Raw genomic sequence first — 14,485 nt, 5'->3', positions numbered from 1 at the left:
CTTACAGTAATTTTTCTGTGTATGTTTTCATTGCATTTAGGAACCAATTCACCCAGAACGATATGCCATTTTGGATAAACTACAAATTCCTAATGCAGAAGCAAAGAAGTACATTAACATAACAGAATTCCCCAGTTGGATTACCATAACAGGGATAAAAATCATGATAGCTGTCTGATTACAGCTGATAATTCCATCGGTGAGGAAACTATGTTTTCTTTAAGTAACAAGAAACAGAATAACCCTAACAAAAAGCAAGTTATCCAATGATTAGGAACAATTTATTTATTGAGGGATAATTTTGAAAGGAATAATACAAGTTTGACCTTATAGTGCATCACCCTTCAATTCTTCAGAGGCAGAGTCACTTGCGTTGTAACCTGAAGTAAACCCAAGAAAGGTCAATTCTGAAAGCAGTCAATGAGCCTATGAAAGAGAGAGGAGAAAGAGAGAGAGAGTACCTGGATGCTTATCACTAACTTGCCAAACCGAAGATCGACTCCTTGAAGCTTTACCAATCCAAGCACGCCCCTAGTTTCAGAAGAAATGATTAACTAGTATGGTCAGGATTCCCAAGTTCACAACAAGTGTACCATACATGATACATACAACCCAAGAAATGAAGCAGCATAACTGTCGAGTAGCAAATTAGAAATGGACACCTCTTACTCAAGTATCATCCATCAGCTCTGGAATAAGTTCTGTTACCTCAAGCACCTATTCTCTTCAAAGAAATGAAAGAGAAAGAAAACGACATGGGGTACTACTAAAGTTCAGATTGCAATTAATCAAGATTCAAATAAGTGAATTTGTTTCTCACTAGTAGAGATGCCAAACAAGAGAGACGGATAAAAGGTCCAAATCCCCACAAAGCAAAATAAGTAAAACATGCAACATGAATCATATCAACAAAAGAGTCTCAACACCATAGAGAACGACAGGATAATTAATCATATCAACATGGAAAAGCAATAAAAATGAATCAAATTATAGCCCTTTTTAGGACATCTATAAGATTTTAACCACACCCCAAACGAAAATGAATCCAAAAAAACAAAGAACACCAAGGTACAATTATACAATCGTGAAAAGCTACAAAAGGAATCAAATTAGCCCTTTGTCAAACATCTATAACCACAGCAAACATAAAAATTGATAACATAACCAAAAATAATACGGAAAACTAAACAAAAATGGGACCTTTTGGACATCTTTAGGAACACCGTAGCCACTGCAATACATCTGTCCAACAAGGACTTGCATATTGGTATCACCAGCCTTGGCCTCCTTTAAAGCGTCTTGAAACCATCCTTTAACCAACTCGGAAACCACCTGAGCCAGCGGAATCCGGTCCTCGTCACCCCAGCTATCCATTGCCTTCGGCTTGAATCCCTCTGAGTCGGCTTGGATCGCACTCGAACTCGCCGTTTCTTGGCAAGAAACTCGGTTTCTCGATATGGGTTTTCCGTGTTTTGCTCTGCGGAATCTGTCTGATGGGACTGCTTTTGCAAAATGTTGGCCTCTCGTCGTATAAAGAATTGTTTTTCCCATAAAACAGTTACAAACACAGTTTTTTTTTTTTTTTTTTTTTCAAATGAATCAAGAAAGAGAGAAGGCAGAGGAAATGGTTTTACATTTTTTTATTACTTTTGCTTGGATTTATTTGATGCACTCTTTTTTCTTATCTGGTCTTCATGGTGATGGTTTCCCTTTTGGTTTTCGGCCAATGTGATGGTTTCCTTTTGGGTAGGGGCTTAGTTAGATCTTGAGACTTGGACATGGAAAGTACCCAAAGCACTCAGATTTTTCATTTTTGCAAATTGTCATTTTTAAAGTTTTTATTTAATTACATAAAATATGATCAAGAAAAAAAATCTAAATCATCTGATTAAAAAGGTGTCATCAAAAATGAAATTTCTAATGTCTTTTACCCTAATTAAGGGATCGTTCGGGAACCTTTTTATTTTTTGTTTCTTGTTCTTTTTATTTTTTAATTTTTGTTAAAAATTAAAAATAAAAATATATTTGGTAGGTTGTTTTTATTTTTTGTTTTTGAAAATTAAAAAAAAATGAAAATTATTGAAAACAACAAAAAATAATGTTTTCAGATTTTTTAAAATAATTTCGACACTATAGCCTAATAAGTATTATGGCACGGATATTGTTACCCATTCGGCTATAGTTCCGCTACACTTCAAAATTTTTTCATTTGACAGAACCTCTCCTATTTAGAACATAAAAACTTTAATTACTTTTCTTTTATATGCTTTTGTTTCAGATTTTTATATTTCTAAAACAAAAATATTTTATTCACATGTTTTCAAATTTAATAAATTAAAAATAAAACAAAATAAAAATTTTAAAGACACGAAAATAAAACACACAATAATATCAAACGATCTTTAAATGATCAATTTTATTGTAATAATTAGAGCTATCATTACAATAATGAATGTCTTTGTCTGTATCATTTCTAAAATGAATGGAACAAAATTGAGAATAAATATAAAAAATATATATATATTATCAAAATGGATGCAAGAAACCAGGATAAAAATTTGAAATTTAAGTTGCATTTATCTTTTTCTTTACCAAAAAGATATTCCAATTAGTTATGACCATATTAATATGATTAAGTGGTTGAAATTTTTTTAATTGTTTAGCAAATTGGTTTAAGGCTTCAATGGTTAATATTGTAAGGGTGTTTCTCAAATCATAACAAATAAATAAGTAAACAACTTACTCCCCTAAAAAAAAAAAACCAATTTTTGTTAGGAAAAACAATCAAGCACTTCTGTTAAATTCTTAAATTTAGATACTCAAAATCAGAATCTTTAGCTGGTTGTCAAGAATAATTGTTCTTCAAAATTATAACAATAAATTACCAGAATTTTGTTTTGTATAAAATGTAAATTTACTTCACCGAATTTCTCTCTTCCCAGCTTCCCCATTTTCATCATTTTTCCTGAGTTTCATTCAATAATTGAAACTCATATTACCCTGCATTCATGGAATCTATTAAAAGGTATGTTCTTATTTGGTTTGTATATATCTCTCTTCAACTTGTCAATCTGAGATTTTATGCTTGGGAACCAATCACATTAAATTCAAGGGATTTTTCTTTTCTTTTTGTTTGAGGGCTATCAATGGGTCAGTGTTCACATGAATGGGGTCAATTTAATAGTGACATTTTCATTGATGTTGTCAAGTCTCTAATGCTCAAATTCATTTTAAATTTTGAGGTAAAAAGTTTGAAAAGTTGTAATTCATTTTAAATTTTGAGGTACAGATGTTTAGCATATAATACATCTTTTTCATACTTTTCTGATATTCTGTTTCCATCTGTTTTGCTCCTTCTCTTCCAAAAGATCTATTCTAATTGGCGTAAAGGATAAGTATTCTAGTTTGACTCCTTTGCAAAAAGTGTTGGCTGCCATTTTGATGAATACTGTAGTGTGTACTTAGTATTAAAATAAAGCAGAACATCTGTCTGGCATTGTTGCCGCATTTCCCAAATTCAAAGAGCTTTATTTCCAGGAAAATGCAATAAAGCTTGCACCCCCCAGCCTCCAGCCTCCAGGGGTCCCTATTTGAAGTGTTTTCTTTTAGTTTACCAAAGAATATCAGAATCAATCAATAGTGGATTGTTTCCGACAGAGAGCGTCGATTTTTCTTCTCCTAGATTAAGAATATGGCAAGTGATGATCAGATCATCAAGGTTGTCGGGGATCGGTTTTGTGTCCCTTACACATTGGAACTCCTTGTCAAGAAGAAAATACAATCATTTTCTAATGCACATTATGATGTGTTTGATACTACTGGAAATGTTCTCCTTCAAGTTGATGGCGGTGTCTGGAACTTCCACAAGAGAAGGATCATGAAAGATCCTGCTGGTTTGCCTGTCATCACTCTCCGCGAAAAGGTATGCAAACATTTTTCCTTAGATTTGAGTATAAAATGATCTTTATGTCGATGTTGCTTGGAATTGAGAAAAGTAATGATGGCGGCAGGCATTATCCTGGAAACAACAATGGCTAATTCATCAAGGTGAAAGCTCAGAACGAAACCATTTTCTCTGCAGCGTGAAGCGATCCAATGCTCTCCAGATCAAAAACAATCTTGATGTTTACTTAGCAAGCAGCTACAAGGGAGATGGCCGAGATTTTCGTGTAACAGGAAGTTATACTTCCCTTTCATTCAAAGTTCGGAAAGGCAATTCAATCATTGCAGAGGTATAAAAAGCTCTTTCTGGTTCAATTTCTGATGTCAAATGTGTTTGATTTGGTACCAGAATTAGTAGAATCCCTTTAGAATTCCTGAAAATGTTAAGACAGTTTGTTTCCTTTCTTTAATCCAATGCTGTTTCATGAAAATACAGGTTAGCCACAATTTCACATGGGGAAGCTGCAAGGGCAAAGAAAGTTTCAAGGTAAAAGTGTATCCAGAGGTGGACTATGCCTTCATTGTAGCTTTGATAGTAATTATGCATGAGAATGACAATGCATAATCTTCAATCTAAAGTTTTTTTTTTCTTCGAATGTTTTATGATTTCTCTTTTGCTGTAGTGTGTCCTAGCACACTTCCGCTGCACATATACCTCCCAAAGGGAAATCAACCCTGAATTGAAGTGTATAATATTCCTTACCAATTGCACAAATATCGAATTCGCTTTTTTCATTTCCTTGTTTGTCTTGTTCCCTGATTTGGGTTGCGTCTTTTGTTTGCTTCATGAACATATATGGAAAATTTCAACAGGCCAACGACTAGGACTCTTCAAATTGGGCTAGAGGTTTCAAAACAGGTTATAAAATGGATCCAGTTACTTAGGCTGGCTTTCCAATGAAACAGTGCTTCGAAACATGATGGATCGAACTGAGAAATCCCAACTTTCTTGAATAATCTATGTATGGAACCAAAACCTTGATGCAAAATAAGCAACAGGAACCAACAGTATTTGATAATCGCTTTACCAAATTCCATCAATAAAATGCAAGCACAGCCCATTTTCTATACTGAATTAATCCTGATATACACAGAAGATTAACATGGCCTCGGTCTTGTCAACCCGTTTAGGGGAGGCACTGGAGTTGCCATATTCAATTAATGCCAACCCTTTTAGAGGTGGCACTGGAATTGCCATATTCACTCAATCAACCAGGAGAGGGCCCATAAATGAAATTGATTAGCTAAAGAATATTTCTCTCCCGTTCAACAGTTCTGACAATAACTCCACAACCAATATACATAGGATTGGACTTGATCTCTGTGGGCTATTGTGTTCCCCTTTGAAATTGGAAAGCAAAATTGCAGACGCATGTTCTAATAGTGAAAATGAGAGGATATATACTTTCTAGTGGCCACAACCTGTATTGCAAATTCTAATTTGACACCAGAGAATAATTTCTTACTTCAGTGCTTAAAATGAACATTCACAATTTGTGCTTCCGTCAGATTCTTCTCCTACACTTTGATTCAATCTAGTATCAGCTTCTGAATCCTTTCTGTTCCCATCCCACTCTCTTTTTCCTCTAAAAAACTACCTCTTTTTTGTTTTAAGGATGAAGACAACTGGTATTGGCTTCATGCTAGGTTCATAAAATAGTATGCAACTCAAGACAAACAAACGAAAAAAAGATGTCTAATTTCTTTTGTGGCTGTATCAGGAATATGCAACTGAATTTCATGGCCAAACTTAAACTATATAGTATGTGCATTTGGCGATGAAAATGGGTCAGGTCAGGGCTGATTTTTGCTTGTCGACCTTAATCCAATTTTATAAAATAAACACGTAACTCACCTAACCAATATTAAAATATATTTTTTTTATATCCAACTCAATATATATATAATCAACAATTGACAGAGCTTTTTGATCAACAATTGACAGAGATTTTTGATTTGTTGGCCAAAACTCAACAAGTCGATTCGAATTAGAATCCGACGGGTTTGGATGTATTTACCAACCTTATGTGTATTTATTCATTGAATAAAATAAAAATAATTTAATAAAGATAGCTTCCATTTTGAAACATTTGCTCAATATTTTCCTTAACCTGTATGTCTTTAATCAGTTTACGTGTACATATAAGATAATAACTAATCAATAAATTTAACTAATTCATTACGTACATATAAGATATATTTGTTTTTGTAAAAAACTCCAACTTCCCCAATTGACATATATTAAATATGACGGAAAATTCATAGAAACGACATATAATAAGAATAATTAGGATGAAAAAAACAACAAATTTAAACAAGGCCTAGAGGTTATATTATTTAAGACATTCTAATTGATCCCTTTCATTAATGAGCAGGATAAGAAATTTTCAATAAAAGTGGAAGGAACCAAATATGAAGTGATTGAAAAATCCCCCAAAAACTCTCAAATTTCCTCTAATAATTGCCAAGTTCAATGGATTTTGAGCTATGCAATAAAACAAAGATAGTCCTTTCTCCAGCAATCTACTTGTTTTCTCCTTTTTATTAATATAATAAAGAGTTCTGATGAATTTTAAAATTAAACCTTCCAAGTTAAAAAATAAATTCAAAATAAAATAAAATAATTTTAGCTGCTAAGGCAAAAGAGTTGGCATATTTGGGATATAAAGACTTTTGGAAAGGAAGAAACAGCATATATGGGAATCATATGCTGAATTCCAATTAATTTTCATTGTCAATGTTTTTTCCTCTTTTTGAATTTATAAATACAATATAAGGGCAGAAAATGTGAAGAATATACCACAACTTGTGAGCATTATTCTTCTGAAACTTAGTTGTGTAGCCACCGATTGACAATAACAAACACAAAAGAATACTAACAATTGACCCAAAAAATGAAAACAAACAAACTAAACCAACAATAATACTAATTATTTATTTCCACTTTTTTTCTTTTTACAACACAAAAAAATAGCAGATTCTTTCAACTTTCATGAATTTATTTAAAGAATTGGAAGACAAAAAGAAATTGGTGATGTCCATGACAATATTAAATTGTGAAATTGGGTATGCCATAAGAAAAATTGAGAGTTGAAGAATTACTCTGTAGGTGGTAGAAAGGGATATACTGATAAGACTCATTTCATATATGTTTGTGATTTGGAATATTGTATGGTATTAGTATGTATTGTATTGTATTATCAAAGGAAGTTGTTAGATTACTCTTATTGATCTTATCTGATCTCATATGTTGACTATCATGTAAAATTCCTCTATTCTATATATAAACTATAAATTAATTACTAGAAAATCTAAAATCAAACAACAAAAGATTACCAATTTTATCTTCCTTTACATTTTCAAATGGTTGCAAAAAATAGAGTGGTGGTTAGTTGGGGCTCAAAAGGTCAAAAAAAAAAAAAAAAATCAAAACTTTTAACTATAAGATGAAAAGTCTAAGGATGGAATGCACTGATGTCATAATGTGAAATATCAATGAGTTATATAGTAGTAGTAAATCAAATGTTCATATTTCCCTTTTTTTTTTATAGAATTTTTATATTATATTAAAAACATAGAAAATCTTTTTTTTATAATTTTATATTATTTATAATTAGGGGTATTCATCATTCAGTTTTAACCAAATTAACCAACCAAATTGATTTAATTTGGTTAATCGATTGGCCATCAAATTAATTTCGGTCAATTATTAAAAATGATTTTAAAAAAATTTTGATTTTCGATTAATTCGGTTCGAAAACTAAATTAATCAAAATATTATAAAATCTATATATAAAAATAAAAATATATGAATTTATTCATTTCATTTCAAATTATTAGAGTTTTTAATTTAATATTTTGGTGTTTGAATATTTTTGTTAGATGAATTTATTTAATTTATTTCATATATGAAAAAAAATAAGAATTTAAAATATAATTTAATTTAATGTATTTTATTATTCGATTAACCAAAAAAATTAACAAAATCAATTAAATTAATTTCAATCAGTTTAATTTTTGAAATTAAAAAATTTGATTCAATTAATAAAAATAAAATAAAATAATTTAATTGATTTAATTTTAAATAATTAGATTTGAAATTAATCGAATTGATCAAATAAATATCTCTAATTGTAATAATTCTTTTTTTTTAATTTTTGGATATTAAATTTGTGCCAAATTTTGATGCCTTAGCCTCTTATATATCATGGCCAAATCAGTGAGAAGTAGATAAATGTCAAAGTCCTATTTATTGGTTACATTAGTAGATAATTATTATTATTGCTGCCAAAATAGTCTTACACATCACAAAATTAAGTAGTATTTTTTGTCACCAAGTAGAGCAAAATGGCTGCTGCTGCTACCTAAGAAATAGCCAAATCCTATGAATTTAATCATAAATGACTTATTAATTAAGGAGGTCAAAGATAAATGACACATTTTGCAGCTTGTTTTAGTTGGGAAATGCATGCCTGATACAAAATAAGGACAATCCAAGTTTCACCCTGTCCCTTTCATTGAATTTATTATTATGTTTTGCTGGAAAAATGACAATTGAGCTGAGAGGGTCAAATATTTTTTTTTTAAGAAAAATTTAAAAATAAATAGATTATTTAATTTTTTATATTAAAATAAGATATATGATAATCGGTAATTTAAAATAAATGGCTGGACTCAAACTTAAATTAAAATAAAATATGTAATAATCGATAAATTAAAATAAGTGGTTGAATTCAATTTTAAATTAAAATAAAATATATGATAACCAATAAATTAAAATAAATGATTGAATTTAATCTTAAAATTTTTAAATTTAAAATTTTATCAATCGAATCAATCACTTGATGTTGAGAGGGTCGACTTTAATTTTCTTAACATCCAATACACAAGCCTATGTATCTTTGAACATGCATAACCAGAACTGAATTAAGATCATATCGTCCCATTCCTTGAATTGTTTTTGACTCTTGAGAATGGGCTTGAAAAAGTTCTTTCCACAAATAAAACATTCATGTATTATTATTATTGAATCAAATGCTTGAAATCCAATCATGAAAATCAAGGTACCACACTTTTATTGCACAACGGAAATAGCTTACGTCATAGAGAGTCGAGTGAGAAGAACAAGTAGGTCTTCCCATGTTGGACCCACAAATCTCCATACATTCTGCCAAATACATTGAAAAATAAGCAAAATACAAATTCACATTCCCAAACAACAAGAAGAACAGAACAAACACGACCTTTAGGATCTTACATCTCTGATCTCTCTCTGTCCTAACAGGGTGTAGGACACCAATAAGGAGCTGACACGCATGCACCTTTTTATTTATCGTACTATGTTGCCCTACTCAGGGCTGCACCTGATCACAGAGAGAGGATACTGAAATGACTAAATTGCCAGGACAAGACCTGGCACAGACTTTCCAACCTTGTTGGAGAAACTGCTCTCCCAGACGTAAGGGCAATGCACAGGGGTAATCTCAGCCGTTAACGGTGACGTAGAAGACGATGATGGTGATGATGAATCGTAGTTTTGAGATTGGCTAGAGTTTCCAAGGCGAGTAACAGTGAGAGAAGTGTTGAAGTACTCCCTCACCTGGGTGATTATCCCATCCGTAACAGTCCAAGCGTGAACCCAAGAGATCGAGCGACTTTGATCACAACCTTCAACAATAACGGTGGACCCAAAGGTGGAAAGTGAACGTGGATCAACCTCAAAATGGAAAGAGTCGTCTGATGAAGCTCCAGTGAGAAGGCGCATCATAAACTGGTGGGTTGGTGGGCCATGGAACCACCACTCAAGGTCAGGAGCAAGAATTTGGTGAACAGTTTCAACGTCTCGAGTCCTTAAGGCCTCATAGAGGGCCAGAACCACCTCTTGGTTCTTGTTGGTTTCCTCCAGAATTTTTTCCTGTTTGTCAGCCAGTTCGTGAGGGGATCACCTAGAAAAGAAGAAAGGTAAAGGAAAAGCTATTTGAGTTTTGCAAAAGAAGAGGAAAAGAACCAGAAATAACTGGTAAGAGTCTCACGTTGGATGAGATGGGGTTTATATAGAGAAAGTCATCAACTTGGTTTTGATTCTCCACATCCCTTTCTTTGTAAAAGCGTTAGCACTTAGCATCAAGCCCATGCCTAATGGAAGCCTTAGCATCAAGTTTTAGCCTTTATAGTAATTCTGATAAATTGTAGGGGTAATTGGGACTGGAATCACCACTCAATGTTGGCAGGATCTTTTTGATAATGGGATGGAGTGGGGCCCAATGATGATGCATCGTCAGTTTCTATCCTACACAGCTAGGTGGGGGTGAGCACAGGTGAGCAGTGAGGAATTCTGGTCAAGCCAAATTTTTTTGACCCCACTTAAATGGCATTTATTTTAGATAAGTTTCCTAATAATCCCTCGTCAAGCTATTGATTTGGGCTAAAAGGATGAGTTTGTTATAATCTCTTACGTGATCAACTTTGGGGTGATAAGCAGCTTGCATGCTCATGGAATTTCTTGTTGTGTTGTCATTTATTGGTTATTCTGTTCCTGTGTTCATCCTTTTGGTTTAGGGAAATCTTAGGAACAATACCCAAATTACTTTTCCTTCCTTTCAAGCTGATGACACCGAAATTTTGCTAAAATATCAAATAAATTGTTGAGTATTTTGCATGGAAATTTGGGTTAAAAAAGAAAAAGCAATCTCCTAATGGAGATATTTAAAGGCTGTGCTTTGGTAGTTCAAAGTTGAAGTTGAAAAGCGAAGAAGTTTTCAACTTTACAGCAGATCAGAGCAAGCAAATGGAAAAGAATCATTCCATTTTCTCACTTAAAAGCATAGCATTGCTTTATTTTTCTTGCATCTCAAGGATTCGCGAAATAACTCATAATATAGATAGTTTTCTTTCATTTCACATTAACTAATTTTCATAAGAATATTTTTTAAGAATAATGGCTCATATTTTATAAGTGATTTATTTGAGCTTGATTATATATTATTTAATAAATAAAAAAATTTATAAAAAAATTTTTTAAGAGAAATTTTTTTTTTAATAAATAAGTTAGTATACTTATAAATAGTATGAGTCTTTACAAAATTAAATATAAAAAAAGATGTAAAAAAATTGTAAAATTTTATTAAGTAAAAATCTATGAAACTAAAAGAAATTGAAAAAATCTTTAGATATATGTGTATGTTTGAGTGAAAGAGGAGAATGAGAATATATAAATATAATATATCTGTATATATAAATATGTATTTATTTGAAAGGAAAATATTTTATAAGATTAGAAAAAAATAAAGGGTTAATGAGTTTTGTTTGAGTATTTGATTTGTTGATATATTTGAAATTTTTTACAAGTAGTATATATATTTTTATTAATTGGATTAAATTTTATTAAATTATTATTTATTATGCAATTAATTTATTATTTAATTTAATTTTTATTGATTTAATTATTTAATTAATTAAAATTTTTTAATATAGCAATTAATTTCAAAATTATCGTGACTTTGACAACAGATTTCATCTTTTTTTATATTATTTTTTGTCTCCTTTGATAGGTTTGTTAGCTTTTTGACAAGGAGACGAAGAAGATTAGCTTTTTTCTTCCCCATTTGTAGCATTGATTTCTTGACAAATAAAAGGTTTTGTAGTCATGTTTGCCATTCCTTTTCTTTCATTTGAGAACTTTGATTAGCCCTTGTTGAAAACAGACAATTTTCATGCTTTAAGATACACAGCACACCCAGGAAAAACCTTTGAAGGAAACGTCAGTTACTATTCAATGGCTTTTTCCAGTGCAGGTCACATTGAAAGTCACTTCTAGAAATCAACCTTTGGCCCCAGTCCTAGGAAGATGGGGACAAGGAGACTTTGTCTTGTATAATGAAGAGTAGTGGAGAGTAAATACCAGTTAGTGCAGGTTTGCAGAGAGGCCATTCTGATCTATCAAGGGCCCACCTTTGTCTTTTGATCAAGATCAGACGCCTTTCATAGTCCACAAATTGTCAAGTTCGAAACGGTCCTCAGTAGTCCCTACTCCAATCACATTGCCAGAAACAGGATTTTGGTTGAAAACTTGGAAAGGTGCAGGCCATGCTTCAATAGCTTACCAAGCTAGCTAGCATGGAAAGATGGTAATGTTTTGGAAGCTAGAAATTAAAATGAAAGCGACCCAAACTGCTCAAATGAAAGTGGCTTAAGATACCGATTTGTCAATGTCCCTGTTAACTCTTACAGGGGAAAAAAAAAAAAAACAAAAGATAGAACCTGAAAGGAAATGATCAGAGTGCCACAATAAGTTCTTTGTAATATTAGGATCGTGGAGGCTTAGCTAGATACTTAAATGTCAATGAGCTGCTATACCTGATATGGTAATCAAATCAATCAGCTCTTGCCTGTAACGAATCACGTTTACAATGACTTAATTTCCCAAATCATTTACATGTTTATAGAATTGGTGTCAGTTAAAGTTGTATTTTTGAGCTGGCAAATGGTTGATTTGGGTTAAAATCAATCCAGTACATCTCAACTGCTTAATTTATAATTCTTTCTTTTTCCCTTGGTTTTGATAGATGAAGTGATGCTTAGGGGAATCATACAAGGATGCCAAGGATGAGTAGTTGAAATATCACTTTGTCCATAGTTTTAATTCTCCAACAAGCTTTGATAAATTCATCAAAATGGCTTACACGTGGATTCTACTTTGTTTATTGGTAAAATAATGCTTGCATTAAGTAAATGATTTCGAAAATTTATCCACATTTACAGCTTTTTTGGAGAGCTAAATTAATGCCAGTCATTAATCTTAATTTTAAAAGTGTAAATGAATTAAATATAAATAAATATATATTTATGATTTATTTATTTATATTTAAAAGTAATCAAGCTCGTTTCATATTTAATAAAAAATTATTTTGTTTATTTGAGTTTATTCGTTTAAATGATAAAATATTTATATTTAGTTTATTTTTTATTTATGTTTGTTTCAATTAAGTTGTACGAGCTTATTTGTGAATATCGAATGAATATATTTTTGAATATATATAAATAAATATGTGCATAAATAATAAATAAATTTTAAGTAAATAAATTAAAATAAATAAATTTTAAACGAATATAAATAAATTCAAATGAATATAAAAAATTATAAAATAAGATTAAGATAAAAAATAAAAAAATAATTTTATTAATATTATTATGAATAAATAGTAAATAAATAATAAATGAATGAATTTTTAATAAATTTTAAATGAGTAGGCTTATGAATATAAATAAACTAAATGTACATTTATTTATATTCAGTTTATTTAATAAATAAATATAAAAATATTATTTAATATCATTTATTAAATTTAATAAATAAATATAAATTAAACAAATTTATAAATAATTCAATCAAAATTCTGTTCCTTTATCCCGTAATTAATGTATGTTTCCTCTTTCCACTTAATGAATTGGACCCGTTTCCAACCATTAATATTGTTAACCACTTGTCTCCTTTTTAATTAGTTGTAACAAAATTTCCCCTTTCGGTTGACCCGTTTCCAACCATTAATAATTGTTAACCACCTATGTCCTTTTTAATTAGTTGTAGTGTTTCAACCACAAAATATTGAATGAACTTGAGCTTTTGGATTGATCTTAACAAAATAATCTCATGATCTTCTCTGTAAAGACGTCTGTTGGAGGCCATCTTTCTTCTCTTAAAGGGCCAAAAGCCTTGGGCTAACAGCTTTTCGGGCACACTTTGAGCTCTGAGAGTCTTTCATAATCTGTATTTTCTTGTACCGGTTTCCATGGCCATTTTCTGCTCCTTTCCTATGGATAAACAAAGCAGAAAGAACCGAAAGGTAAATTCGATATTAAGTAAGGATAATATATTATTTCAGTTAATCATAAAATTGTCTCGTTTGGTCAAAGAGGAGCAAAAGTGGGTTATATATGATAAATAATGGGGCCTCCTACACGGCAATGCTGCGTTGATTTTAAATGTGAAACTGTTGCTGACTTCAAGTTCAAGGAGAGTCGTGTCAGCTACATGACTTCTTTAGAGCTGATTTTTTTTTTCTACCCCTCAGTTCATTGGATAATATATGACAATAAAGCATTGTTTTATCTTTTCGACCGCCCCACATGTACCTGAAAATGATCTCAGAAAAATAATTTTTAAAATTTATTCATATTTTTTAAATTAAATTTTTTTTATTGTTTAAATGAATTAATATAAAATATTTTTATTATTTGATTTTTATGAAATTTTTTAAATAATATTAATATAATTATTAAAATATTAAAAATGATTTATTTTTAAAATATATTGAAATTATTTAGATTAATATTAAAAAAATAATTATATTTTAATAATAAAATATTATGTTAATGAAAAATACTTAGAATAAAATTATTTATTATTCTTTCTATTATTTATTAATAATATTTATTAATATATTATATTAATAGTATATTATTTGTTAATAATATATTAATATATTATTATAATATTTAATAATTAAAGCAATATTATTTATTAATATAATAATATTATTTATTT

The 14,485-nt window shown here is 30.5% G+C and overlaps 3 protein-coding genes across 4 annotated transcripts; 1 reads left to right on the top strand and 2 right to left on the bottom strand.

Annotated features, from left to right (window-relative positions):
• Positions 1–113: 113 nt before the first annotated feature.
• Positions 114–1,948, bottom strand: LOC111296123 (uncharacterized). Of its 2 annotated transcripts, XM_022890198.2 has the most exons (4): positions 1,201–1,948; positions 462–531; positions 327–380; positions 114–244 (listed from the first exon to the last, which is right to left on the bottom strand). In XM_022890198.2, the coding sequence occupies exons 1-3, from the start codon at positions 1,549–1,551 to the stop codon at positions 328–330; spliced, it is 474 nt and encodes a 157-aa protein (XP_022745933.1). In that variant the 5' UTR covers positions 1,552–1,948; the 3' UTR covers positions 114–244; position 327. The 2 variants fall into 2 exon arrangements, with proteins under 2 accessions (XP_022745933.1, XP_022745932.1); XM_022890197.2 differs by having other exon boundaries at positions 114–380.
• A 1,132-nt stretch (positions 1,949–3,080) lies between these two features.
• On the top strand, positions 3,081–4,677 carry LOC111297089 (protein LURP-one-related 14-like). Its single transcript, XM_022891698.2, has 3 exons — positions 3,081–3,922; positions 4,011–4,232; positions 4,379–4,677. The coding sequence occupies exons 1-3, from the start codon at positions 3,692–3,694 to the stop codon at positions 4,505–4,507; spliced, it is 582 nt and encodes a 193-aa protein (XP_022747433.1). The 5' UTR covers positions 3,081–3,691; the 3' UTR covers positions 4,508–4,677.
• Positions 4,678–8,994: 4,317 nt separating this feature from the next.
• On the bottom strand, positions 8,995–10,015 carry LOC111297214 (wound-induced protein 1-like). Its single transcript, XM_022891866.2, has 2 exons — positions 9,200–10,015; positions 8,995–9,109 (listed from the first exon to the last, which is right to left on the bottom strand). Exon 1 carries the CDS (start codon positions 9,707–9,709, stop codon positions 9,335–9,337), a length of 375 nt encoding a protein of 124 aa, XP_022747601.1. The 5' UTR covers positions 9,710–10,015; the 3' UTR covers positions 8,995–9,109; positions 9,200–9,334.
• Positions 10,016–14,485: the final 4,470 nt, after the last annotated feature.

The sequence above is a fragment of the Durio zibethinus genome, chromosome 12 (genome assembly GCF_047325235.1).
Source record: "Durio zibethinus cultivar Kanyao isolate XHJ-2024 chromosome 12, ASM4732523v1, whole genome shotgun sequence".
Lineage (NCBI taxonomy): Eukaryota > Viridiplantae > Streptophyta > Magnoliopsida > Malvales > Malvaceae > Durio > Durio zibethinus.
Note: the sequence above shows the minus strand (reverse complement) of the source record. Positions and strands in the feature narration are given on the sequence as shown.

Bases quoted from the DNA above. Each gene is read 5' to 3' on its own strand.
- LOC111296123 (XM_022890197.2), bottom strand. From the start codon at position 1,551: ATGGGAAAAACAATTCTTTATACGACGAGAGGCCAACATTTTGCAAAA. The intron at 532-1,200 runs GTCCCATTTTTG...TTCTGAAACTAG, and splicing joins TTCCTAAAGATGTCCAAAAG to GGGCGTGCTTGGATTGGTAA. The intron at 381-461 runs GTACTCTCTCTC...GGTTTACTTCAG, and splicing joins AGTTAGTGATAAGCATCCAG to GTTACAACGCAAGTGACTCT.
- LOC111297089 (XM_022891698.2), top strand. From the start codon at position 3,692: ATGGCAAGTGATGATCAGATCATCAAGGTTGTCGGGGATCGGTTTTGT. The intron at 3,923-4,010 runs GTATGCAAACAT...TGATGGCGGCAG, and splicing joins TCATCACTCTCCGCGAAAAG to GCATTATCCTGGAAACAACA. The intron at 4,233-4,378 runs GTATAAAAAGCT...ATGAAAATACAG, and splicing joins GCAATTCAATCATTGCAGAG to GTTAGCCACAATTTCACATG.
- LOC111297214 (XM_022891866.2), bottom strand. From the start codon at position 9,709: ATGATGCGCCTTCTCACTGGAGCTTCATCAGACGACTCTTTCCATTTT.